This window comes from Passer domesticus, chromosome 3 (assembly GCF_036417665.1).
Source record: "Passer domesticus isolate bPasDom1 chromosome 3, bPasDom1.hap1, whole genome shotgun sequence".
NCBI classification, from domain to species: domain Eukaryota; kingdom Metazoa; phylum Chordata; class Aves; order Passeriformes; family Passeridae; genus Passer; species Passer domesticus.
This window is the reverse complement of record NC_087476.1, coordinates 6,275,884-6,302,357: the sequence shown is the minus strand read 5'-3', so window position 1 is coordinate 6,302,357 and position 26,474 is coordinate 6,275,884. Positions and strand designations below refer to the sequence as shown.

The 26,474-nt window shown below is 43.5% G+C and overlaps 1 protein-coding gene across 3 annotated transcripts in view; it reads left to right on the top strand.

Moving 5' to 3' along the window:
- Positions 1-25,960, top strand: part of RCAN2 (regulator of calcineurin 2) — an 86,159-nt gene extending 60,199 nt beyond the window's left edge. For all 3 annotated transcript variants that reach the window (XM_064411701.1, XM_064411702.1, XM_064411703.1), the window contains 3 exons: positions 8,080-8,253; positions 10,883-11,054; positions 19,630-25,960. In XM_064411701.1, the coding sequence (XP_064267771.1) occupies positions 8,080-8,253; positions 10,883-11,054; positions 19,630-19,790 (507 nt within the window). In that variant the 3' untranslated portion in view covers positions 19,791-25,960. The remainder of the gene's footprint in view (positions 1-8,079; positions 8,254-10,882; positions 11,055-19,629) is intronic.
- The last annotated feature ends 514 nt before the right edge of the window (positions 25,961-26,474 follow it).

Sequence of the window (26,474 nt, the reverse complement as noted above, 5' to 3'; positions counted from 1 at the left end):
ACCGTGTAATGTCTGTTGGATCTGTAAACAGTAAGCATTGCATCAAATATTTCTGCTGTCAGAGTGATTTTGGCACAATGTGGAGGGCAGAACACTCAATGCATCATCCTTCAGGATCTAAAAGTTCTATGCAGATGCCTGTGAACAGCCCTGGTGTGTAAGGATAACACAGCAGGATGTGTGAGCCATGGGCCAGGGCTGTGGTTTGTTGCCAGTGTGCTCCTCTTTAGGGTTGGTTCACTGCAAATTGCAGGGCAATGAGGCCATTGAGCATCACTTCTGAAATACAAACTGCATTCTTTGTACAGTAAAGCTTAAAGGTATTAGGCTCCCCTTTATCAGGATTGCAGTAGTGCAGGCAAATCAATCTTCATTTTACTGGAGAGAGCAAGATTTAATGCTTTTTGTAATGCCCCCCATCTTGAATCCCAGCCCTAAAAATTTTTTTGGCTTTACTGTTTCATCTCTGATTCACAATTTACCTGACCTTCACCTCTTGAAAACAGGAGACAGCCAAGCATAGAACAACAAACTGAATGGACTGGGGTAACAAAGTGGATTGTTTTGTTCATCTACTGAGAGAAGTGTTCAGTTTTGGAATATGCTAATTACTGCCATGTTTAATGTAAGTAAACCCAAGCTTTTTCCAGCCCTATCTTAATGCTCTAATCCAACTTCATGAAGAAATGAGCAGGGCTGTGCACTGAGTTCCAAGGTAAGGAACACATTTTAGATAATACAGTAAACCAGGAGGTCATTGCAGAGTACTTTGTGATTGTGATTATCTGACAAAATAGCCACTGTTCCCTGGTTTCCCCCCCTTTCAAAATGTCTCACATGAAGAAATGTCCTTTTAAAATATACCCTGGTGAATGATGGGTGGAAAGACACATTTTTCCATTCCTGTTGCCAGCTGAGAGATTTCCTTTGGTAACAGAAGAAACTTTCTGCAAACCAACATTCAGACAGTAATACTCAGGGTGAATATTCAAATAATACCCTCCCCCATTTGTAAGGAGGGAGTAGGAAGATCCCACACTCTCAGCTACAGCTACCTACAGTGAAAGGTGAAATAAAAAGCTACAATCTGGAGACCTTTGCCTTTAGGGGATCTCTAAATGGTAAATTTGTATTGTATTCTGCCATTACTTAAAGGCAGCAGGACAAGCCCATAGGAATTCTCTATTTATCATCACTGGTTTAAAATATTTCCTCTATTTATAGCACTCTTGGAATTCTAACTGAGAATCAATAGTGGTTTTGCATATGTGCTACTAGGATTTCCCAATGAGTTTCATCTTTTTAGAAGCAGAGAATTTGAAGAGGCTGTTGCTTACCCTGGCTACTTGTGGGAGTTCTTGCTTTTAAGGAATTTTCACATGTGAGTTGTACCAAGCTGCTTGCTTGTTTTGTGTGGATCATTAAATAATTGTTAAAAGCACTTCAGATGAACCCAGTTCTTTAAATCAGGATCCCCTTTTGTTTTCCTTTAGTCTTTTCTATCCTTTTGTCTTTGAGAACCACAGAAATGTATAGGGCTCTTCTCTAATCTTACCTTCTTACCCTTTTCATCAAAGCAAATAGGCTTTCTTTCTATTTCTGGGCCAGTGGCGTTTTGATATGTTACAGGTCTAGTAATAAATAACTACCTCAATTTAAGTCTAAATCTTTTAACAGGCAGTCTTTGTTTAATAACAACACTGTTGGTTATTTTAATTCTGTTAGTCTCTTTCCCTTCACATTATTTATTGATGTCTTTACAGAGAGATGCAGCAGGAAACACCTCATACTTCAGGTTCTGTTTCCCAAGGCAAGGTCCCAGAATGGTTTAACCTGGGACCATCTCATTCCAGCCCCTGCCATGGGCAGGGACACCTTCCACTACACCAGGTTGCTCAGGTCCCTGTCCAGCCTGGCCTTGAACACTTCCAGGGATGGATACCATTTACCTTTACTTCCTGTGACAGGTTCTCAACTTCTCTGACCATCTTTGCAGTCTTTTGTTGCTCTTCCATCTTCCTTAATCGTGGATGAGCAGAGCCACACACAATATCCAGTCTGGGTCATTAAAATACCCTTTACGTGGTATTGACATAATCACTTCAGCACACGTTTTCTGGGCTTTTGTTTTAGGATTTTTGTTAAGTGTGTGTCACCTTAGTGACTCCTTTATCCCTCTAGAAGTAACTGCTGTGCCCGTCCTCTTTGCTATAAACAGGAAATTAATCTGTTCTTAGGTTTTTCTACAAGACTCTTCAGTGCACAGCTTCCACAGTTTACCAGATTCTGTCTTTTTTCTTGTCCCTCATGAGAGCTTTGTCGGGTTGCAACCAGCATGGCTTGTCTGGAAACAGAATACATTCAACTCTGAGATAGGAGTTTATGTCTTACATGGATGTTTATATCCAGCACAGAACTAATTTCAGGAAAAACTAATTTCATAATTGTGAATTATATCCCTTTCCCTATTGTGGTTAGTTCCTTGGAGTATCTTTTACATGAATGAATGGGAAAAATTAAAATAGGAAAAATGCTTTCTTTATTTGCTTGCAAAACTCTAGGAAAAGCATTTGGCTAAAGTTCCAAATCACAACCATATCCTAAATCAGATGTGTAGCAAGGGTGATAATGAGTGTAAACACACTGAATAATAAAATGTAATTTGGGTTCTGAGTTCTAGGGCTCTAATCCAAAGCTCGCTGATGTCTGTGGAAAGGCTTCCATTGATTTGAATTAGGCCTTGGCTTTTGTCCTGAATGAACACAATACCAGTGGAGCTATTCATGAAAGAAATGTTTGGAAATAAATCACAGGAACTTGCTGTGTCAGAACCCAATTCACTTGCTAATTATGGCTGTCATGTTTTACAATGCTCATTGTGTCGATACTTTGTCATAGTCCCTCACATGAACTAACCAAATTCAATCTTAAAAAAATAATTTGCTGCCACTGCTGTAATTGGAACGTTGTTTCTGGATCATTACTCTGATGTTTGAAACCTTCTTTAACTTCTAGACTAAACCTATTTATGCCAACTGTTTCCACATTTTTATGCCAATGTAGTCTTCTAGATTTATGTCAGAGAGTGTGATTTGTCCTTGCTCTGAACAGTACTGGTAAATTACTGATGACCGTTCCATCTCCTCTCAGGCTTTGTTTTGTTTTGCTAAATAAGCCAAGCATTTCAGTTTCTTATTCAGTAAGTTGTTAATTCATAGAATTATGGAATGGCTAAAGATGGAAATGAACTGTAAGATCATCAAATTCAACCATTAACCCAGCACTACTGTGATGACCACTAATCCATGTCCCCAAGTGCCACATCCACCTGCCTTTTGAGCACTCCCAGGGATGGTTATTCCACCAATTGCCTGGGCAATCTGTTCCAATGCCTGTCAACCCTTTCAGTGAAGAAATTTTTCCTCATTTTCAGCCTAAACATCCCCTGGCTCAGCTTGAGGCCATGTCCTCTTTCCTCTCCTTGTTCCCTGGGAGCAGAGCCCGACCCCACCTGGGTGTCCCCTCCTGTCAGGGAGCTGTGCAGAGCCAGAATATTCCCCCATGAGCCTCCTTTTCTCCAGGCTGAGCCCCTTTCCCAGCTCCCTCAGCTGCTCCTCATCAGACCTGTGCTCCAGACCCTTCCCCACCTCTGTTGTCCTTCTCTGGACTCGTTCCAGCACCCCCCTGTAACCTTTATCTGGATCTATTCCCACTAATCTGCTTAGGATACAGGCAACAAACCCTGCATTTTTAATGAGCTGCTGTAGTGCTCCATGCAATGCTGTTAATACTCTCCTTGCTTTACTGGAAATACTTTTCCAAATATACCCAGCATCTTGTTTACCTCCCTATGGCTGCATTTCACTCATCACTGTCACCATGTGACTTGCAGGGTCTTGGTCTCAGATGAGCTCCCATTTAGTGCTAGAAATAGTTTTTATTCAAGGAGGGCATAAGTTTGCCCTTGTCCTCAGAGGCTTTTAGCTCCTGTCTGTCACTCCAGTGCTCATTTCTTCCTTGCATGCTGCTCTGTTTGTTCTCAGCATTGGCTGTCCTAAATGATAACCATCAAGCTGGGGTAATCAGCAGCTTTAATTAGTATGGTCCTACTTTGTGCTAATTTCGTTAATTTAGAAAACAAACAGAAAAGAACTTTGGAAAATGCTAGAGGCACTGAGTGATGGGAGCTGACAGAAGGTGACAGGAAAGAACTGGGGAAAGGTGCCCAGTGCTGGGCACAGGAATAACGAGATGAAGAGGGCACGGGGCACAGGAGGGAGAAGTGGGAACTTGGTGAAGTGAAGGTTGCTCACATCTTCCAGAGCATTAATTGGGTCTCATTGAGACATCCTTGGGATGGATGAAGACTCTCCAAAATTCCAGAAATAAATGTATAACTCAAGACTTTCTACACTTTGACTTTTTAAGAATAGCAACACTGCTGCTTAACTTTGGATGTTTCCTTTTTTTTCCCCCACAAGTTTCAAAGTGCTCTGAAAATTCAAAGACTTACTTTCTAAAAGCATTTAAAAGTACTGAATCCTAAAAGCACTTTAAAAGTCTTGAATTGAGAGGATTATGAGTCTTGAATAATTTATCCACAAAACTTGAAAGGATAAGAATTTGCTTAGGTCTTTAAAATGTATATGATAAATTTTCTTATAGATTGGAATGACTCCGAAAGACTTTTATCCAGATAAGTGCATTCAGCAGATATTAGCAATCACAGGCAATAGCAATTAAGGCATAAGGCTTTTCCTGGGAATTGATATCAAGCTCGGAGGAGTGGGGATGGCTCAAAATGCAGCTGAGGGCCATTAACTTCACTTGATGATTAATGACCTCTGCTGAGGTCATTATTATTATCAGCTGAAAACATAAAAAAATCCACTTGTATGAATCTTTTTAATGGGAGTTGCAGTTTCAGTCAGTGCAGTGGAAGTGTCCCCACTGTGGATAGACTGCCCTTTAATAATATCAAGTAGAGGGTTTGATTTCCCTCCTCCCCACAGCATTTTCAGGAGCATTAATCAAGGCTGGGTCTCTAAAGCTGTGCCGGTATAAAATTGAAAAGCAAGCAGAATAAAGTCCACAGTGCTTTAAGTTCTCCCAGTGTGGCAGTGGCATCCAGGACTTAATCAGCTTTTTTGCAGTTCTCCATCTATCCTTTTCAGTGCCTAATCAGAGTGAGTCTCAGTGTAGCCCAGGAATGTGCCCAGCACATTCCTTGTGCTCACTGTTCTTCACCCACCTTTGAAATTGTGTCTTCCCTAATGTTGTGTTAGGTCCCTCACCAAGACCTGGGCTCGGGTTGTGTTACAGAGGGGCAAGCACACAGCCCTGACTGCTGCATCCAGACAGGGAGCATCTCTTTATTAATAAACAGTAGGAATAGATACTTCCCCGTGTCCAGATTAGTCCATGCTTGGTTCCTTCCACTCTTGGTGAAATTTTTTTTAATATGATGAATTTTATTGTTGACTTGTAGGGAAACTGAGAGCTACTACTGGGAAATGTTCACCTTGCTGCTAATTTTTTGACTTATGAGACTTCTGTTATAATGTCTTGATCATTCTATACATATATACATACATACATACATACATATAGATATATATATACACACTCCTTTCTATGTCTCACAGAATCATAGAATAGTTTACATTGAAGACCTTTAGGATTAACTGTTAACCCAGCACTGCCAAGTCCCCCCCTAATATGAATTTAAATTTCTTTATTTCATTTAAAAAATGCACTGAGGAGGTTTGAAGTAGGTAATAACGACAACATGAAGACATAAGCTTTACTTAGTCACTTTATTTTTTATTTTGACTATGTTTCTGAATGCTGTGTGAGACCGACTATATACAGACACTGGGCTGCTGTCCTTTTCTCTCCCTTCCCCCAGCCCTTTATTCCTGGTCATTGTGAAGGCTGTAACATCAAAATTCCAATCAGGACAGGACTGAGATGACTGCTGCTTTTGTCTGACCTTTATACAAATGCCACTGGATGTAGGCTTCTGCTCAGGAAAATGGAATTTTTCAAAAATATAAGCGAAGCAGATAAAAAGCGTAACTGAGGTGTAACAATTTGAACATTGGGTGGTAAGACTAGACCTGCTTGTACAAACCTATGCACTTCAGCTGTTTTGGGGATGGCTGCATGCCTTTAGTCACCCTCTGCCAAACCACAGAGCTCTCACCTCCCTTTTTTCTTTTTCTTTTTTCATTCCTCCAAAGTATCTCCTGCAGTGAGAGGAAGAGGTGAGTGAGGTCAGGCAGAATGAAATGAAAATCATAAAAGCTTAATAGACCATAGGGAGGTTCCTTTGAAAGGGTGCCAGCAATGGAGTATCAGTTATGGGGAGGAAGACCACAGAGCTGGCAGGGAATGAAAGGAGGTGGGGCACATGCGCCGTGGTGTCACAGCCCTGGCTGTGGAACTGAGCTGCTTCCCTGTTAACTCCTTAACAAATGTCTCACTCTGACAGTAGTTACTCCCACGGTGCTGGTAGTGCTCCCTGATGCAGCTGCACTGTGCTTCTGGATGAATTTTTCTGAGAGGTTCTGAATTCTTTGTTTTGCTGGTAAGCTCAATAGATGAGAACTGAAGTATTGATGAGATTACATAAATTGCATTTTCTTTTTTGTCTTCTGTAGTCTGTACCAGTTATCCACTGTAAGGAAAAAGAAATTGTTTTCCTGGATGAGAAGCAAAGAAATATTTTAAAACATGGAAAAATGTAAGGACTTGCAGAGATAGCAAGAAAACAGAATCCTGAAATGGTTTGAATGGGAAAGAACCTTAAAGATAATTTCATTCCAATTCTCCTTCATGGGGAGGGACACCTTCCACAACACGAGGTTGCTTAAAGCCTCATCCAACCTTGTCTTGAACATTTCAGGGATGGAGCATCAACATCAGGTTACTGCCCATATACATTAGGTTATTGTAATTATACAAACCCCTGACATAACAGCTCTCAGTGTATATGAAGTGGTGTGGCAAATCACCTTACCAGTGGTTTTTCTTCAGAATAAAGCACTTCTAAAAGCAGAGGCTTTGGTCTGGCTGATTCTCTATTTTACAAAACTTCAAGTCTTGATTGCAGTAGCTAAAATACTCAGATTTGATGTGTGACTCAATGGATGGCAGTCTGAAATCTCAGTAAACATGAAGGCTGGACTAAATAATAACTGCTCCCTTTCAGCTTTGGCATTTTATGAACCTATGCTTATGTGAATGAAAAGACCTGTGCAAGTGTCAGAATTGATTTAAGGACTTTGGGTTTATTGATGGTGTGGAACTGTGTGCTCACAGCTTGCAGAGAAATCATGGAGTCTGAGCTTCCAAGGCTGCCAAAGTGCCTTGAATTTCTGTTCATCTCCAAGTCCATGGATAACTTCAGACCTTCATTTTATAACGCTAAAATATCCCTGGTTTTGTCATGAGCTTTTGAGCATGTTTCTACAGCTAAACATTTTGAAACCTGCAGTTTCTCTTTTGGACAGATCACTGTTTTCATTTGTCCAATTCGTTTCCAGATGCTGCAGGACCTCTCAAAGAACAAGTGTGTATTCTCTTAAGTATTTAAATGACAAAATGTCCAGAAAAACATATCATACAATAAAAAATGACCCTGCAGTGCTGATGTGGATATAAGCCTCAGCTGCAGCCTTTGTCTGCTGACTCCACTGTTAATTCAGCACAATGGTTGCTTCTGTGCACATGAGCCCACTGTTGTCTGGTGTTTTCAGTCATGTGCCCTTTCAGCTTCATTTCATATGTCACTGTCATAGGTTTGCTCAGCTTTTAAGAGAAATTCAATAGCTGCTGGGTTCTCAGTTTGAAGACCTCTTCCCCTAAACCCTTTGCAGAGTTCAGCACTACCAGACCACTGCTGTCCTTAATTTCTTTTCACAGAGCCTTTATTTGTCTATGGACACCTGTCCCTAAAGGCCACAGGTTGAAACCTCCTGCTTAAAACAACTGTCAAGTTTCAGATTGTTGTTGGACTCAGACTGATGTGACAGAGCACAAAGTTAATCTTCAGCATTATTTCTTTTTGCTTTGCAGGAGAAATTTGAAGGTTTGTTCCGTGCCTATGATGACTGCGTGACATTCCAGCTGTTCAAAAGCTTCAGGCGTGTGCGGATAAATTTCAGCAGTCCCAAATCAGCTGCTCGTGCCAGAATAGAGCTGCATGAAACACAGTTCAGAGGGAAGAAGTTAAAGTTGTATTTTGCACAGGTAATGAAATCTACTTCTGTGTTACTGCACAATATTTCTTTAAAAGTTATGCTGTAACACTGAATAAAAGTAATAAAGGTTTCTCCCATGCCCTATCTTTGATAGAAGATTACTTAAACCTCCTTGTGTTGACTGAGCTGCTTCTGCCCTGGAGGTCTGCAGTGAATTTAAAGGACCACTTAGGACTAAAGTTGCTTATTCAACACACAGAATTATGTATCTCAGAGCTGATTTAAACACTGATTGTTGTCTGTGGGTAACTTTCTTAACTAACCATAAGAAAGTGCTAAAGTCAAGAATCCAAGTGAATAAAAAAGGTGGGGCTGGATTACATATTTGGCTGCAACCCTGAGCCACAGTCAGGCTTCCTCCTGCCTTTTTGGCTTTTACTTACTGAATATATGAATTACAAATACTGAATTCTCTAAAAGGAATTTACTGAGTCCAAGTCAAAGGAAGAATGCAGGGGAAGTAAAACACTCCCAGCCTGGGGCTGTAGGTGATTATATCCATCTATTGGAACTGTCAGGTGGGTGTTCAGTTCTCCTTAGCCAAGGGAGAAAGAACATACATCTCCCACAGCAGGCTGGGCCCCAGCCAGGATAGAGAAAGTTGAATGAGGTTGAGAACCCAACCACCACCTCTTCTGAATGCAGTTTAATAAATTGATGTGGTCACTGTGGCTTGTGAGATACCCACTAGTGTATATAATCAATGTAGGTGTGCTTTGAGCTGCCAGCTTGGCCCTTCAGAGGTCTGAGGATAAGGGCTGGCTCACTTCAAGGTATCAAGCAAACCTATAATGTTAAATTATGAGCCTCTTCATCCTGGTCAGAATAGGAGCTGTTTTGAGCCTAGGCAGGAGCAGAACCACAGGAAGATGGGAAGCTACAGCTGTGAAAAAAACCGTAGTGCTTAACGAGTTAGATGAGCTCAGAAGGTCTTACAGCTGGATTTAGGTGTTAAGAATCTGCCTCAATCCCATTTTTATGCTCTGATCTCCTAAATCTGGCTCTGAATTTTTTTCTGAAAGGCTTCAAAACCTGCAGTTAGGCAGATCTGAGAATGGTTTCATTCTAACTGTATTCAGGAGGCTAATTGAAAACTTGGGATAACAACAAAAAGAAAAATGTGCACAGTAGTGATTTGTCTCCCTATCTAAGCTGATTTCCTGCAGAGCCATTCTGGTACCTGCTCTATGCTCTCCAGTACATGTAGTCTTACAAGAGCTTATTAGTCGTGTTCAGGGAGTGAAGATGTGGAAGCAGCAGTGTCTGGAGCAGTGTTTGCCCTCAGCCAGGCTGAATCACCACTTCCAGACCTACAGGTTCTGGGGAATATGGAGTTGAGAGATTCAGACTGGTTCTTTGCAAACCCCATGTTTGCTGTCATGGAAATAGAGTTTATTGCTTCTGTGCTCGAGCTGGTTGTAACCTTGCTCAGGTATGGCTGCACTACAATTCATTTACATCAAGGCTTCTTTAACACACTAGAAAAGCCCAGGAATTAAAGTTACTTAATTAGGTAATTTAAGATGGAAAAAAAATAAGGACATTCACTTGCAAACTACTAAGGAATATCATAGAATCCTTTTTCACTTCAACTAAAGAAATAAAATCTGTAGAAATCTTTCTGAAGTTGCTTACAAGGCCTTGGTGCAGGAGTTACTTCTGTGATGTCACTTTTTATTTAGGCATTTAGACCAGATCACAACACTGCCTTTACAGCCTCAAAACTCTCTGAGCTAGCAGCTGGGGCTACCAAAGCTTTGCATTTTTCCTGAAAGAACATACACAGGAGGCACAGACATTGTAGCTTTGCTGGTGTCACAGCCCCACACTGCACATTTACTGCAGAGGCACCATCTGTAAGGCTGAGATGAAATTCATCTCCAGGCCTTCTCTTCTGAGAGTGATGCTGAAACCCTGCCTGGGTGGCATTTGGGATGAGAAGGGTATGATTTGAGCAGTCATTCCATTTAGCCATCCTGTGAGGATGAGAAGCTGGACACGAGCTGGCAATGTGCCCTGGCACCCCAAATATCCTGGGCTGCATCACCCACAGTGTGACCAGCAGGCTGAGGGACATGATTCTGGTCCAGTGAGATCCCACCTGGGGTCCTGTGTCCAGCACTGGGTTCCCAAATGCAGGAAAGGCATGGACCTGTTGGAGTGAGGCCAGAGGAAGCCACAAAGATGCTCAGAGGGCTGGAGCTCCTCTGCTGTGGAGACAGGCTGAGAACTGGGGGTTTTCAGCCTGGAGAAGAAAAGGCTCCAGGGAAACTTCACTGTGGATTTTCAGTACTTAAAGGGGGCTTACAAGAAAGATGGGAATGGACCTTTTAGCAGGGCCTGTTGCAGTAGGACAAGGGAAAAATAGTTTTAAACTAAAGGAAGGTTGTTTTAGGCTGGATGTAAGAATGAGTCTTTTGCAGTAGGAGTGGTGAAACACTGGCACAGGTTGCCCAGAGTTGTGGATGCCCCACCTATGGAAATATTCAAGGTCAGGCTGGATGGGGCTCTGAGCAAGGCAGGAGGGTTGGAGGAGATGACCTTTAAATGTCCTTTCCAACCCAAACTGTTCTGTGATTCTTTCCTGTACTAAACAGTGTCTTTGTTATGCTTTAAAGATTCAGACCTCTGAGACAGATGGAGACAAGCTTCATTTGGCACCACCACAGCCTGCAAAACAGTTTCTCATCTCGCCTCCAGCCTCCCCACCTGTAGGGTGGCAACCAATAGATGATGCAACACCTGTCATCAACTACGACCTCCTTTATGCAGTTTCTAAGCTTGGACCAGGTAAGCTTTTAGTCCTTGGGTGAAAACATGTCAGGAAAAGCAGAGAAGAAATACCAGTGTAGATAATAACTATAGAGGGAGTTGGCAGAGAGCTGGAAGTTGCATTAAAATTTGGATTTCAGTTGATGGATGTCACCTGGTTCTTTCCTTCAGAATGAGTTTTGCCACGTGTAGGCACAGAATTGAGTGTTATCTGCAGCTTGTGAGAGCTGATCAAAGCTTTGCTTACACCATTTATTGTGCTGGGGTTCATGCCTAGATGACACAGCTGATGGTTTAGGTGGGGACTGGACAAATGTTTGGCTGTGGATGTGAGGAGTTTTTGCTGTACACGACATCTGCTCAGTTCTGCATTCCAAGGTGCAGATTTCTCACTTGAAAAAGTGCACGTTCACTGGAGTGGAGAATCTCTCACGTTGTTTGTTGAGAGAGAACTACTGTTCCCCAGCCCCAGTGGGATTGCTCTGTTAGGAATGCTCATTCCCTGCTGAAAACTATGCAGGAGGACTGGGATAAGTTGTAGCCTCCCTTAGCATGAGATAAATGTCAATAGATAATGCATCCAGGCTTTCTTCTGTCTTCCCATCTTCAGCTAACGCCAGGAGTTGAAGCTAGCAGGGATTTTCAAGCAATGCTTTCCCTTGGAAAATGCACATCTGATAAAACCAAAACTTTACATAGGAGAGGGTTACTTTTGATTTAATTAAGTCATCTTTATAAATAGTTTTCTTTCAAAGCTGTTAAGGCATCCTGGTTTAGAATTTTCAAAATGAGAAAGGTTCCAGTTTCAGGTCCAAGCAGTATCATTTACAAATTAATCTAATTTATGTTCATAAGCCACAAGGAAAAAATAGCCTATTAAATTATCTTCATACTATAAAACATTTCAGATCCAATCTAATAACAATTGTGGGGGTGAGCTCATGAAAATTTAGCAGTTTATTTTTGAAATTCTTGTGGGATGAGAGAATTGTTTTCTCCCCAGCTGTACTGGGAATACTCCTTGCTTGCTCTGAGAGCAGCTTCCAGTTGCAGACACCTAATCATTGGGGCTTTTGTGCAACTGCACCAAAGGAACTCAGAGCTGGAGTGCATGGGGTGCAGAAGGATGTTTCGTGATTCACAAGGTTTGCAGGATTATCTCCTGTCTTTTTCAGATGGGATCTCTCACAAGAGGAAAATATATATCAGGAGATTCCTATGGTTTTTTTCTCTTCAGCAGGAAAAAGGCAGTAGAAAAAGGCAGTCAGGGGAAGACTTCATATGATATTGCATATTGTTATTTCCAGGAGTGATATTTTGCTTCTAAAATGCTGAATAAAAGAAAAAACAAAAACCTCTTTTTTTTTTTTTCCTCCTTTGATGCAGCAGTGTTATAAATGGAAACATGTAAACGAATTCCCGGGCTAGCTGGGTAATAAATCAATTCCTGTTCTGGAGCAGTGGAATGTGAAATATCACTCATTGTCCCACACTCTGGGACAGCTTTGCGTGAAGGTCAAATTCACCCGGATTTAAGGAGCCTGCAGGGAGCAATATGAAAAGCCATTGTGTGCTCTCTTCTTTCTATTTTTAGCACTTGTTAGAGGGATCAATTTTAGTTAACTGCAGCGGCGGGTTTAAAATAGTGTTGCTGTTCTCAGTTGTGCATTTACTATGTTTAGAATTTCATTGAAAAACAAATCCCACTAACACTCATTTCTCTGTATTGCAGCAGTAAAACTGCTGGACATCAAACAGCATTGGTAGCCTCAGAGAAGAGATTTTTTTCATTCAAAAACACAATTTAAAAATATAACAGCTTATCAGCTGTCAAAAAATACTCACTTGGCACAGTTGTTTACAGAGCTGAGAGTGTTAGAATCTGACTTCCATGTCTTCATCTTGTAAGGAATCTTTGCTGTATTAAATGGAGTGATTTGGTATAATAAACATCTGAGAATCAGGAAAACTCATTAGCTCTTCTAAATAGTGAACAGTGTCTTTGTATGCCCTCAGTTTAAGATGAGTTTTATTGACCTACTTCACTGGAAATGCAAGATGTACCTGGACACAGACCCATGCTCCTTTCCCATTCCCTGAATCCAGGTCATCTCCTGTCACAGTATGGTGCCATAATGATCATAGCCACAAAATTAGAGACCAAAACTGTCCCTGGGTGCAGAATGTTGGGAGATTTGCTCCAGAGTGTAAGGAGTATGCTGGAAGTGAGTTAACAGATTTGCCATGTGCCAGCAGTTTTGGACAGGTGTTTTAGCTGCAGCAGTGACAGGCTGGCATCTTGGAAATCGAATGGAACAGATTTCTTTCTGTGCTCAAAAGGAAGCTGGTTTTGGTCCCTTCACGTGGAGTTGAGATCAGTGAGGGTGCATTAACTCCATAGGGAAGATTGTGGCATATTTAATTAAGTTCCTGGATGATTGATGTATATTCTCACTTTCTACAGATGCAGAAATTAGGCTTTAAATGAGGCATGAACAGAGTGCTGTAGATCAGTCAGAGCCAGGAACTGTGACTGTGCCTGGTGCTGACCACCAGCCTACAATCTTTTCAATATATTGCAAATAAAGGAGTGTTATTGTTAATCAGTTTGATGGAAAACACTTCCACTGTCAAGACAACTTCCAGTAGTTTTAAATGCTGATGAAGATGTGCAGACATCAGGGCCTGGACTGAACAGCTTGGCAGGTTGCAAGCATTCCTGTAGGAAAAAGCTAGCTCCAGGTTAGGCCAGGTGAGGATACAACCTGTACCTGACAGGCAAACAATCAAACAACCACCCCACATTGCAAACATATTTAAAGTGAGAAACCTTTGCAAAGTGGAGGGAGAGGGAGTCTCCAGGTCCAGCCTGTGTCTACAGCAGAGCTGTTCCTCTCAAAGGACAGGCAGCTGTTTGCCATTTATTAGTGTAGTGATTTGCAAACTGTCCTCTTGGCACTAGAATATGCTCTTTCTTTCCTGGAAAGCATTCCCTCCCTCTCCCTGTCCACTCCCCAACCTTCCCCCACTGCCTCATTCTTCACAACAGATTGCCCTGTACCCTCTCATTTCTAACTCTGCACTCCAGAGTGCCTTTCCCAGGATCCCAGGTGCCACCCTGACTCCCCCTTGCCAGCCTCAGTGCCTGCTCTGCCCTGGGTTTGGCTCACCCTGCCCTAGGGAAGGGGAAATCAGGTGAGATCAGGACCCTGCCCAGGAAATGCCGTACACAGGGATTTCAAACCATCTCACAAGGCAGATTTTCTGTGCCCAAGTGTTTTCAAACTCTCGTGTTTGTCATCACTGCGTCAAAGGAAATACTAAATAATTCATATGACTCCCAGGGAGGATTAAAAGGGGATGAAGGGGCAAACAAATGGTGATAGATAAAACTTTTCATCTCTGTCCTTCCTCTCCCTGCTGTTCTGTGGGTGCGTTTGCCCTTCCCTTCTCTTACCAGAGGCAGGGCGCAGGAGAGCTGCTGGATGGAGAAAACTTTTCCTCTCTTTGGGAGAGGAGGGTGCCCAGCTCCTGCAGCATCAGTAAAGGGTTTCCAGGGAGCAGCTCCTCCACTTTGCTATGGCAGATTGGTGCTGTAGAGGTGTTTCATGGAGGTGTTTTGTGGGATGGGCTGTAGCTCTCCTGTCACAAACGTGCACCCATACAAAGGACTTCCTGTTATTTGCATCCTCTTATTTGTAAAGCATTTGTATGAAGGGACTGAAAGTGGAAGGTATTTTCATGATGCTAATGCCACATTTACATGAAATGGGCAGCTCTGAACTCATTAACCTTTGCTCATGAGTCTGAATTAGGGATGAGGTAGCTACATGTTATCATTAGCATTTTTACATTATTCTTTATGCGTATGAGTGTGGTCTTTGCTGGACAAAAGGGCCCTGTTAGACAGGAACTGCACCATCTAGGAAAGGTCACAGTATTGACTCACAAAGGGATAGAAAATCCTATACCATTATTTTTAATTCTGAAATATCATAAGTTGCTTCTGTGCTCATCTTTCTTGCATCACGCAAGGCTGTGGGTTCACTCCTGGCTCATGTGGTCACAAAGGTAGGGCCCAGTGACATAAAAGCAGCTGTGCTCATTGTTAAGGGAGAAAACTTCAAATTCTTCCTGTTTTTCTTATGCAGAGCAAGTGGTTAGAGAGGAACATCACTGCTGCTTTCAGAGGCATATCAGAAAGTTTTATTGACAAATCAATATAGTGGATGTGCCACAGCTGAATTCTTCCCTGAAGGGCAGAGTATATTTGATAAATTTTATGGTAATTTTCTGAGTAAATTTATGTGAGTTGCCACTGTTAGCTTATGTAGAGTAAATTTATTATTACAGGATAGAGATAGGTCAAAGACAGCTGGAGGAGAAAGACCCCTGTCCCCAAGAATCCTTTGGCTTAGCTAGCCTGTACGAGTTCTCCAGACAAGCAGGAGAAGCAGGAGCATGATCAGTGTAGGGCCTGGGAACACAGAGGAGGCCATGTCAGAGACAGCTGAGGTCACTGGACAAGTGCTTGGGTAGTATTACAGGAATTGGTGAGTCTTACCTGTGTTAATTCAACTTGCTATTCATAGCTTGGGACAACCTAGGTCTTGTCAATCCAGTGACTCAACCATTGCTTCAGTAGCTGAACTGCTGCAGGCTTAGCTCATTAATTATTTTTTTTTAATTTTTTTTATGCTGGAAATCGTGTTTAAGAGAAAAGAAAAAAACATAGATACAGGGAAGCAGCAGAAGGGAAGGGCTAATCTGTCTGTATCCATTGTATTATTTTGTGCTTATCACCTTAGTGTTTTTCTGCAAACAATGACTACGTTTGGAACAAGATATGGCTTTACAAAAATCCCAGAGTTATTGTTGTCCTGTTCTTAACTCAGCCATGAAAAGGTTTTGTGCTGTTTGCTTACAGAACAGTCTGCAGCTCATTTATGCTCAGAAATTACTGTATGCCTTAAAAATATAATTTATGAGTGCATCACATTTTGGTTTGCAAAGTGACATTAATTGCTGCTGCAGTCACTTGTTCCAGAGGCATCTGAATATTTTTCCTTCCGTCTGTACTTTTTTTCACTGTTCTTTTTCAGCAGAAAGAGTCCTTCTGGGAGGGATTTGAGCAGTAAAAGAACGTGGCATTTGAACTGGGATTATTACCTTTTAAGAGGGCAGTGAATGTGAGTTCCTGGGCGGCGCTGCTGTAGGAGCAGGGGCCGGCGCTGTGTGCGCGGCACTGCGGAGCTGCCCGCGGTGACAGTGCCCAATGCAGCCCGCGGTGACAGTGCCCAATGCAGCCCTCGGTGACAGTGACCAATGCAGCCCGCGGTGACAGTGCCCAATGCAGCCCTCGGTGACAGTGCCCAATGCAGCCCTCGGTGACAGTGACCAATGCAGCCCGCGGTGACAGTGCCCAATGCAGCCCGAGGTGACAGCGACCAATGCAGCCCGAGGTGACAGTGACCAATGCAGCCCGCCGTGACAGTGACCAATGCAGCCCTCGGTGACAGTGCCCAATGCAGCCCGCGGTGACAGTGACCAATGCAGCCCTCGGTGACAGTGCCCAATGCAGCCCTCGGTGACAGTGCCCAATGCAGCCCGAGGTAACAGTGCCCAATGCAGCCCGAGGTGACAGTGCCCAATGCAGCCCTCGGTGGCAGTGACCAATGCAGCCCGCGGTGACAGTGCCCAATGCAGCCCGAGGTGACAGTGACCAATGCAGTCCTCGGTGGCAGTGACCAATGCAGCCCTCGGTGACAGTGACCAATGCTGCCCTCGGTGACAGTGCCCAATGCAGCCCGCGGTGACAGTGCCCAATGCAGCCCGAGGTGACAGTGACCAATGCAGTCCTCGGTGGCAGTGACCAATGCAGCCCTCGGTGACAGTGCCCAATGCAGCCCGAGGTGACAGTGACCAATGCTGCCCGAGGTGACAGTGACCAATGCTGCCCTCGGTGACAGTGCCCAATGCAGCCCGCGGTGACAGTGCCCAATGCAGCCCTCGGTGACAGTGCCCAATGCAGCCCGCGGTGACAGCGACCAATGCAGCCCGAGGTGACAGTGCCCAATGCAGCCCTCGGTGACAGTGCCCAATGCAGCCCGAGGTGACAGCGACCAATGCAGCCCGAGGTGACAGTGACCAATGCAGCCCGCCGTGACAGTGACCAATGCAGCCCGAAGTGACAGTGCCCAATGCAGTCCTCGGTGGCAGTGACCAATGCAGCCCTCGGTGACAGTGACCAATGCAGCCCTCGGTGACAGTGACCAATGCAGCCCTCGGTGACAGTACCCAATGCAGCCCGCGGTGACAGTGCCCAATTCAGCCCGCGGTGACAGTGCCCAATGCAGCCCGAGGTGACAGTGCCCAATGCAGCCCGAGGTGACAGTGACCAAAGCAGTCCTCGGTGGCAGTGACCAATGCAGCCCTCGGTGACAGTGACCAATGCAGCCCTCGGTGACAGTGACCAATGCAGCCCGCGGTGACAGTGCCCAATGCAGCCCTCGGTGACAGTGCCCAATGCAGCCCGCGGTGACAGTGACCAATGCAGCCCTCGGTGACAGTGCCCAATGCAGCCCGAGGTGACAGTGACCAATGCAGTCCTCGGTGGCAGTGACCAATGCAGCCCTCGGTGACAGTGACCAATGCAGCCCGAGGTGACAGTGACCAATGCAGCCCGAGGTGACAGTGCCCAATGCTGCCCTCGGTGACAGTGCCCAATGCAGCCCTCGGTGACAGTGCCCAATGCAGCCCTCGGTGACAGTGACCAATGCAGTCCTCGGTGGCAGTGACCAATGCTGCCCTCAGTGACAGTGACCAAAGCAGCCCGAGGTGACAGTGACCAATGCAGCCCGCGGTGACAGTGACCAATGCAGCCCGCGGTGACAGTGACCAATGCAGCCCTCGGTGACAGTGACCAATGCAGCCCTCGGCGCTGCCGGCCGCCATTGACGTCAGCCCAGAGCTGAGAAATTAGCTGAGGCCCGCAGGGAAAATGGGCAAAGAAAAACCATATAATTCCTCAATGCAGCACAACCAAGCTATTTCTCTTTTTATATTTTAGCCTATCAGCAAGACCTGTAATGCTTTGCTCGATTTGGATTCAGAGGAAAGGTTGCCAAAAATAGAGCAGTTAAATGTCAACATTAATGGTATCACAGCAGTAAAATATTTCTCGCAGCAAGATGCCTGGCTTATAGCTATTATTCACTAGTTGCCTCCTTGCTTTTAGGCAAAAATACAGTGTGTCCTCTAGTCTCAAGCCACCCAGGCTTATTTGGACCAGGAATTTGTCAGCACAAACAGCATATGAGCAGAGTCCCAGAACTGCATGTGCTAATGCTGGGCCAAACCTGAAACCCCTTCTTCACATGAATTATTCTGCCACAAAGTGGCAAACACATAAAACTCCAAATTAGTACCACAAGCAAGCCACAAGTGCTTTGAGGCAAGAACTGCTGTTTGCTTCCATGGTACAACACGTGGCACTGCTGGGTTTTGCCAGTGATGCAGCATTTAGGAGGCACTGCACCACAAACAGAGGCCAGTGGGTTTGCTGGGGCCTCACCTTCCTCATCTCAGAAGATTTTTGCAGGCAAAGTTTGGTTTTTTAAAAACAAAAAAAGTCTTAAATTAATTTCTTGCAATTTAATTACCAATACCTACTTGTATCCCATGTAAAATCCAGAATACATGTAGTGCCAGCAGGCTGAATTCAGGACTCAAAGCCCTATGTCTGATTCTTTGCTTGTGGACCTTTATAGGCAACCACCCAAGCCCATATTGGCCAGTCTCTTAATAGTTGGACTCCATGATCCTTGTGAGTTCCTTCCAGTTCAGAATATTTTCTGTGGAAAAAGAAAAGCCATGTTCATCTTCCTCAGAAGAGTACTGTGTTGAGACTTAAATAAGGAATGTAGATAGTTAGAAAATACATGTACTGTTTAGGCGTTCAGCCTGCTCTAGTGAGCATTTATAGACTGCTCTGTAATCTCATCTGTAGAGACAAAATTTGTTGCAGCCCCAGCTAAAGAGCTTTGAAACTCAAAATCTGTCTGCAGCAGAGATATGGGGGAATTTATTTCTGGAGAAATTAGATTAAGTGTTGAAATCTGTCTAAGAGCAACAACTGGGCTTTAAACGGGCCTGAAGGAAAGCCACAGCAAAAATAAAGAATAACCCCAACCCAACATGTGTGAAATAACTTCAGACCAAAGGTTGGATAGGTTGGATTCATCTTTTTAACCATGAATTTCTGTGATCTTTCTCCTTCCTCTGCCTACTTTGGGGGTTTATTTCAGTGCCATTGGCCACCAATATTAGTACCAAAGCCATTATAGACACAAGGATGTGTGTATTTTATGATGCCTTACAGACCTGTGACCAAACTGCCTCCGGGGGCAGGATCCCCAGGATGTGTTGTGGCAGCTGACAGAGTCCAGCCGTGCTGGTGCTCACCTGTATTTAGGAGCAGCACCCACTCAGCTCCCTGCCCAGGTGTGGAGTATTCTGCAGTCCAGCAGCGCCACGGGCTGTGCTGCTACTCAGATTGCCACCTTTTGATGTGATTGATTTTCTCTGCTTCCAGGAGAGAAATACGAGCTGCACGCAGGAACAGAGTCCACTCCCAGTGTGGTAGTGCACGTTTGTGACAGCGACATGGAAGAAGATGAGGACCCAAAGAATTCTCCAAAGCCAAAAATCATTCAAACTCGACGCCCCGGTGTGCCGCCGCCTGTATCTAACTGAGCCTCTCCGGCAGAAGCAGCACTTCTCTCTCCTCCAGCACAGCTCTTGGTTTTTGTTTGCTTTGTTCTGTTGAAAGGCAGCCTTTGCCTTCTGAGCACCGGGACATTAAGGTCATTGAAACCCCTTCACAGTAATCAAGCCTCTGTAACAAAAGGGCTAGGAAAAAGATCTTTGTACCTGTAACCATATCACACACCAACTGATAGATCTAGCGGGAAAGGACAAAGCAAGGCTGAGGAAACAAGGGTTGGTTTCAGTCTGAGGATCTTTTCACAGCTGTAATTTGCATGCTGAAACACCACTACCAGAGATAGTTTGGGAGGGAATTAAGCCAATATCAGTCTTGATATTCAAACTCCCAGGATTGCTACTGCCCTTCATTAAGCAGCCTGCACCTCTGCCCTCCTCACTTCCCAACAGCCTTTTCCCTTTTCCCTTTTTTTAAAGGGGGGTAGATGTGTTGTTTTTACTCTACTAGCAGCTTGGTGGCCTTTGCACCCCCTGGAATTTTCTGTATAAATACTATCTTTGCAACATTTTCAGAAACAACAGAAAACCCTCTTCCAGCAATAGCTGTAGAGAACAGTGGTCTGAAATGGTGGCAGGGATCTGAGATGGAGCTCTCTGGGCTGAGGGGAGAGGCAGCAGCTGCTGGGGGGTCTGCTCAGTCCTTCTCTCTGGAGAAGGGAGCCAGAATATCAATAGGGATTGTCACTTCATCTTCTGTCAAGGGATGAGTGGTGCTTCTCTTCGGGTCTGAGGAAGAGGAACTGACTGACTGCTCATGTAACATTACAGGCTGAATGCTTTCCTAGTGGTGTGGTGAATAGCCCTGAAATTGTCAGTAATTACTTGCACATCTCTAATATTCAGCCCTTTTCCTTTCCCCTGTCCTGTGCTTCAAAACCCTTTTTGAGCTGTATGCAGTTTGGGTTTGTGGAGGTGAGCAGAGGTTAGTTGATTTTTTTTTTCTTTTTTAGGCCAAAGAAAACAGGACCATAATTACACACTTGAAATTAGACTGCATGCAACTGAATCTCCTTTTTTCACCCCATCCTGCATGTTTCTTTCACTTGCAATATATACTGGGTTACAAAAACTGTTCTGTGTTTGCATCATGGCTGACAGCAGACAGATCCCGGATTCCCTGTCTGGCAGACCTTCCATGATGATTTATTTTTTTAAGGTGTACTTGTCATTTTGAGAACATATTTTCTAGACATTTGAGCTCAGATTTTGCATATATTTAAGCATGCGCTTAATTTATGCACATGAGTAGTTCCACTGAAATTAATACTGCAGAAACTGAGTGTATGTGTAAGGTATGGTGGGATTTTTAAGCTAATTAGCTGCAGCCATACTCCCCAAAGTGACTATAAAATGGCACAGTGAGCCTCCATGGTTTAAAATCCTTTACAGCTTAAAATAAGTAAATACATCCTGGAAGCTTATTCTAGGATCTGAAAAGTCAGCTTAGGTTGTGTAATCAAGATTTTTGTTGTGAAACCTAACGATCTGGTTTCTGAGGGAGGGTTCCATCACACCCTTAATTAGCAGCAATGCCACAAAGCTTCAGCAGAGTCAGGTCCCCCTTGCAGGGTCTTGGCCTGGCAGCACTTCCAGGACAACAGGCGTGTTGCTGTGTCAGTGGGGACAGGAGATGGCATTCCCAGCCTGCATGGTGAAGACATCTGGGAATGAGGACTTGTCATTCTCACAGAGTTCAGCCTCTGACCACCACAGGCCCCTCTGGTATTCCTGATGAGATGCAGTTTTTTGCTCAGCACTCAGCATATTTCCATAATGTGATAATTGTTACTGCATTATGGGCATCATTGTGTGCTGTTGCTCTGATAGAATACTGCTCATGAAATACAGCAGAGACTGAACAGAAAATGGGGCTTTAGTATCTTCATGATACCCGTGTAAAGTTTCCTTAAAGTAACTCCTTAGAGGTGTCATGGCAATTATTTTCCCAGTGATACATTTTAAATTGATTTAAGGAAACAAATTGTCATTCACAGGCCTAGGAATGTATCCTGTTGAAAGCACCATCTTGGGCCACAAAGAATATTCCAGGAGTAACACCACTGGCTTTTTTTGAGAATACACCCAGTGCTGATGTCCATGGGGTTTAGTTTAGGCCAGTATAAACAGCCCAGTAAGATTTAAACACATAAATGATCAGATGTCATTACTAATGGATTTTTTTACAGGCAAGACTATAGAAGGCCAAACCTTGTCCTTGTATCCATGTCCTCAAACTTTGGAGAGACATGGTTCTGTACTAAGTTCTAACTAAGTACTTTGGCCTCAAATGATGTAAAACTACACTGCAGATTAAAGCACTGGACTTTAAATGTTCTTTCCTCAAAGTGCATTTTCAAACAGATTTAAAACAAGGCCCCATTCAGTGACTACTCCATGCTTTGGAAAGCTGTGTGGTACTACCCAGGAGGCAGCAGGACATGGCTCATTGCTTGAAGCATTGAAATAGAAACACAATTACAAACCTGAAAATTCAAAGCAGCCTCTATGGTCAAAGCTTATATATCACCTGTATGTGATAAAAGAATGATCATCATCATCTCAAAAAAAAAAAAAAAAAGGTGTGTCATCTATTATGGAATAATGTCCCTATCATCAAAGTACCAGCATTTGTGACTCTTGAGAGAAGCTGGTGTTTTACTAAAGGCTGGTTCTTGCCTGACATGGAAAGAGTGCTTCTTTCAAAAAATGCTGACTATCTGGAAGGGGAATTGTCCTATTCAGTAAATCACAGGCAGAGCCCCATCTCATTTGAGTGGGAGTTTGCTTTTCTGTAGCTTTTCTGAGGTCAGCCACTCTGACTCGCATTTCTCACAGGGTGTCAGGGGTTCTCTCCTGCTGGAACCCAAACCCTGGAAGAATGAAGCCTCAGTGTTACACTGTGGCTCCTGAGGCACAGCCCACATCCCTTTAATTTCCTCCCCAAAGCAGGAGCTGGAGGGAGTGGCTGGAGGTGATGCCCTGGGGCCTCTGAAGGGTGGACACGGCTCCTGCTGCTCTTTGGAAATTAAAGGAAGGAAATCAGGGGAGTACAGCTGCTGCTTCTGTTGCCTGCTGTCTACTTGTCCTTTCTGACCTCTCCAGAAATGAAACTGACATTTTAATGACTTCCTCTCTACAGTTTAAAGCATGAAAACATTTCCAGTGCATGGAGAAAGAGTGTTTTAGAATCTGCTCTTTTGGAACAAAACAAGTAAATTTTGTGGCCTTGATTTTTGTAATTAAGACAAGGTATGCAAACTGACCCCTTCCTAACATACAGACACACTCTAATAAACCTTGTTTTCAGCCATGAAAATATGGCAAGAGCACCCCTTCCTCAACCATAGCAAGACCACAGCCATAGCCACTGTAAAGGTTAGAAAAATTCTCCTCCTGCTTAAATTTTGTAGCACTAATTTGATCCTAAATTGGGTGAGAGGGGTGGGTTGATTTTATTTTGGTCTTTTCCCCTGCTCTGTCCCAGTCAGCAACACTGTAAAAGCTTTAAGCAAAAATACAGATTGTTGTTTGTACTGAGGAATGGACAGAATTCCTGGAAGGATTCAATTCCAGTGGTTTGTCTGAGCACTGTCACAGATGCCATGAGCTTTTCCATTGTATTGTACATAACTTTTGAAATATTCTATTTAGTCATATTTTATAGGAGTATTAAAAAGCTACTGGCTAATTAATCACTTTTACACTTGTATAATTCAGAGCTTCATTTAAAATAATAAATATGGCAAACAGTATTTTTGTGTTCTGCTTGCACTGGTGTTTGGAAAAGCAACATTTAAAGAGTTAAACTATATCAATAAACTGAGTAGTGTGGTGTATACCCCTGGTAGAACTGAAAAAGCTTAAACATGTGACATAGGCCAAACTCTGTTTCAGTAGCAATTAAGGGGAAAGCAGCCTTCTTGTTGGCAGGATATGCCATGTTCCATTTTAAGCTGCTGCAGTTTCACAGTCATGTGAACTTGCTCTGGCTTGCCGTGGATTTGGCTCAGCGTACACAAAAAAACCCTGCAGTGCAGTCCCTGATGAGCAAAAGCTCGGCACGCCCCAGACTCCTGATGTGGTTCTCACTGTGCTTTTATAATCATGGGTGATGCTGTGGCCATGAGTGCTTGGACAAGGAACATGGCATCCAGCTGCCAGCCAGGCTGGGGAAAGAGTTCTGTTAGCATTCATTATTATAAAAATTGAAACTAATTGTTGTCTCTTGCATCAGTTTGTGCTGGGTCTTGCAAAAGACTGGGAACTGGGAGATGAGTTTGCTGATAACTGTCCTGTGAAATTCTGATATTGAATTGCTCAAATCTGGATTTGAAAAAATGATACGGTTTTCTGTGTGCCTGGCATAAAAAACTTCATTTCTCAAAAGATGATTGTTCATGATTCTGAAAATTAGATCCATCTAAGAAGTCTCTCTAGAGAAGTAAACTCTGAGCTCCTTAATTCCTATGAAAAGGACAGGCCTTAACCTCTGTGTTTTAATCAGAAAAACTACTAATGAATTTATTCTGGGGTTCTTTTCACCTCTTTTAGAGGTGAAAAGTTTCTTCAGTGAGTTTCTTCATCCACCCGACTGAAATGCTGTGTTTGTGACGTGCTGGCTGTGGCTCTTCCAGCGTGCTTGGCACTGGACACAGTGCTGGGAACTGAGCTGGGGATGGCAGAGAGCTGTGTCCTACAGGACCAGGCTGATCACAGTCACAGTGCTTTCAGATCCTCTAAAGAATATTCACTGAATTTATTTTTGGTCTTTCTTTAGTGGCAAACACCTCAGCACTCAACTTTTTGCTGTTTCAGGCTTTCTCTCACATACTAGTGTGAGAGGAAAACTTTTGCATTTCCTTGATTCTCTTTTGCCTAAGAAATCACTTTTAATTCTGGTTTATCAAAAAACAAAACCCGCTATGGATTAAAGTCCTAGCCAGACCCTCATTTATGCTCAGCATCATGCAATGCTCTTGACTAATGAGTTACATTAGCAACAACCCCAACACTGCTTTTCCTGGTTTAACCCATCTTCTGGGGGAGTACAGCAGCTTTCAATACTCTAGGCTCCTCTTAAAAAGAGATGTTTTTATAACAGTAGCTGTGCTCTTTTTTTTTGAATACATGTAGACTGCAGCATTCAGGGATAAAAGGACAAGGGAGGAAGTGTTGTAAAAGCTCTTTCCCACAGGTCTATTTGAAGTGTGGAGTATATTTGCTTTGGTTTGGAGGGGAGAGAAGCCAGCACTGTTAGAAGCAGAACAGCAGCACTCTGGATGGAACAGCAGGAACCCTGATAGTCCCTACTGCAGAGACACTCAGAAAGCTTAAAAAAACCAGCCTGAATTCTCTCTCCCCTTCTGTCAGTTTGCTCAGTAACTACACAGATCCTGGGGCTGCAGAAAAAGTCATCTTAATGTAGGATTGTGTCCTGATGCTGCAGCTACAAAGCTTAAATAGGGACATTTGTTAGGGAGGTTCTTGCTGGAGTAAGGCTGGGAAAGCTATGAAGTGTGAGCAGCCTTGAAGTTAATGAAAAATGAAGATATTCAGAACCTTAAAACAGACTTCAGGATGCATAGTCATGTACCCAAGAGCTGTATTAAGGGCCCATTTGAATCTGGGGCTCACTCACAACATTAAGAGTATCCAGCAAGAAAGATTAAACTTCTCTATTATTCTCACCAGAAAATCAGCCTTCTTTTAACAAATTATTGTAACTGATCTTATATCTAGTGTGAGAAAGTTGTGTCTACATTAGTGTCACACAGATGTGTTCTCTTCACTGTTGGGTTAATGAAGGTCAATGTTTTGAATCCATTTTAGAGCAGAGTTCTTGTACAGAAACTTCTGACAGAAATGCCATCTGTAAGGACTGGTGGATCCTTAAGTGTCAGTTTGGCAAGTTGTCCTACTGTGGGTAGCTGCAGAAATATTTCGTGTATGTTGTTGTAGATTTAAAAGCATCGCTCATGGTTTCATTCGAGTGTCTGCATTTCTGACACGGATGTGACATATCTGTATATATTATAAATCAATACTATTTTTAACCACATATTTTGTACAAATATTCACATTAGCGCTGTACTTCAATGAAAATCTATTATGGTATTAAACATTTTGGTGGAATTAGCAAACTCCTTGTCTGTGCTTTGCTTTCATTTTATATCAGTGTTAGGCAGCTGAGCCATTTCTGGCATCCAAGGCAAATATTATCATTTCCAGCTATTCATGATGTTCCTTAAATCCAGGTGCACCTGTACCCTCTAGTGACTGATCCCAGCCACTGCAGAGGCAGCTCCCAACCTCTGGATCCCTGTGAGAGCCCAAAATCAAGCCTGAACCAACAGTAAACATGAGCACAGTTTTTTCTAGCTAATGAGTAACAGCGTGGGACAGCACACTGCTGTTGAGGGACACCCAGCAAGAGATTTCAATACACACAGGTGAGGTTTTATAACAACCTTTTCCTTTTTTCCTTTTCTCCAAAGTTTCTGGTGGGGCTCATGGCCAGGAACTAGATGATGAACTTTGTCCTACAGGTGCAGCACAGCAAATCCACACAGGTTCTACCAGGCACAGAAGCTGTGTGATTCTCCAGGCTTGGACTAGCTCAGCCTCACACCTGTAACAGGACAGCAGCAATGAAGG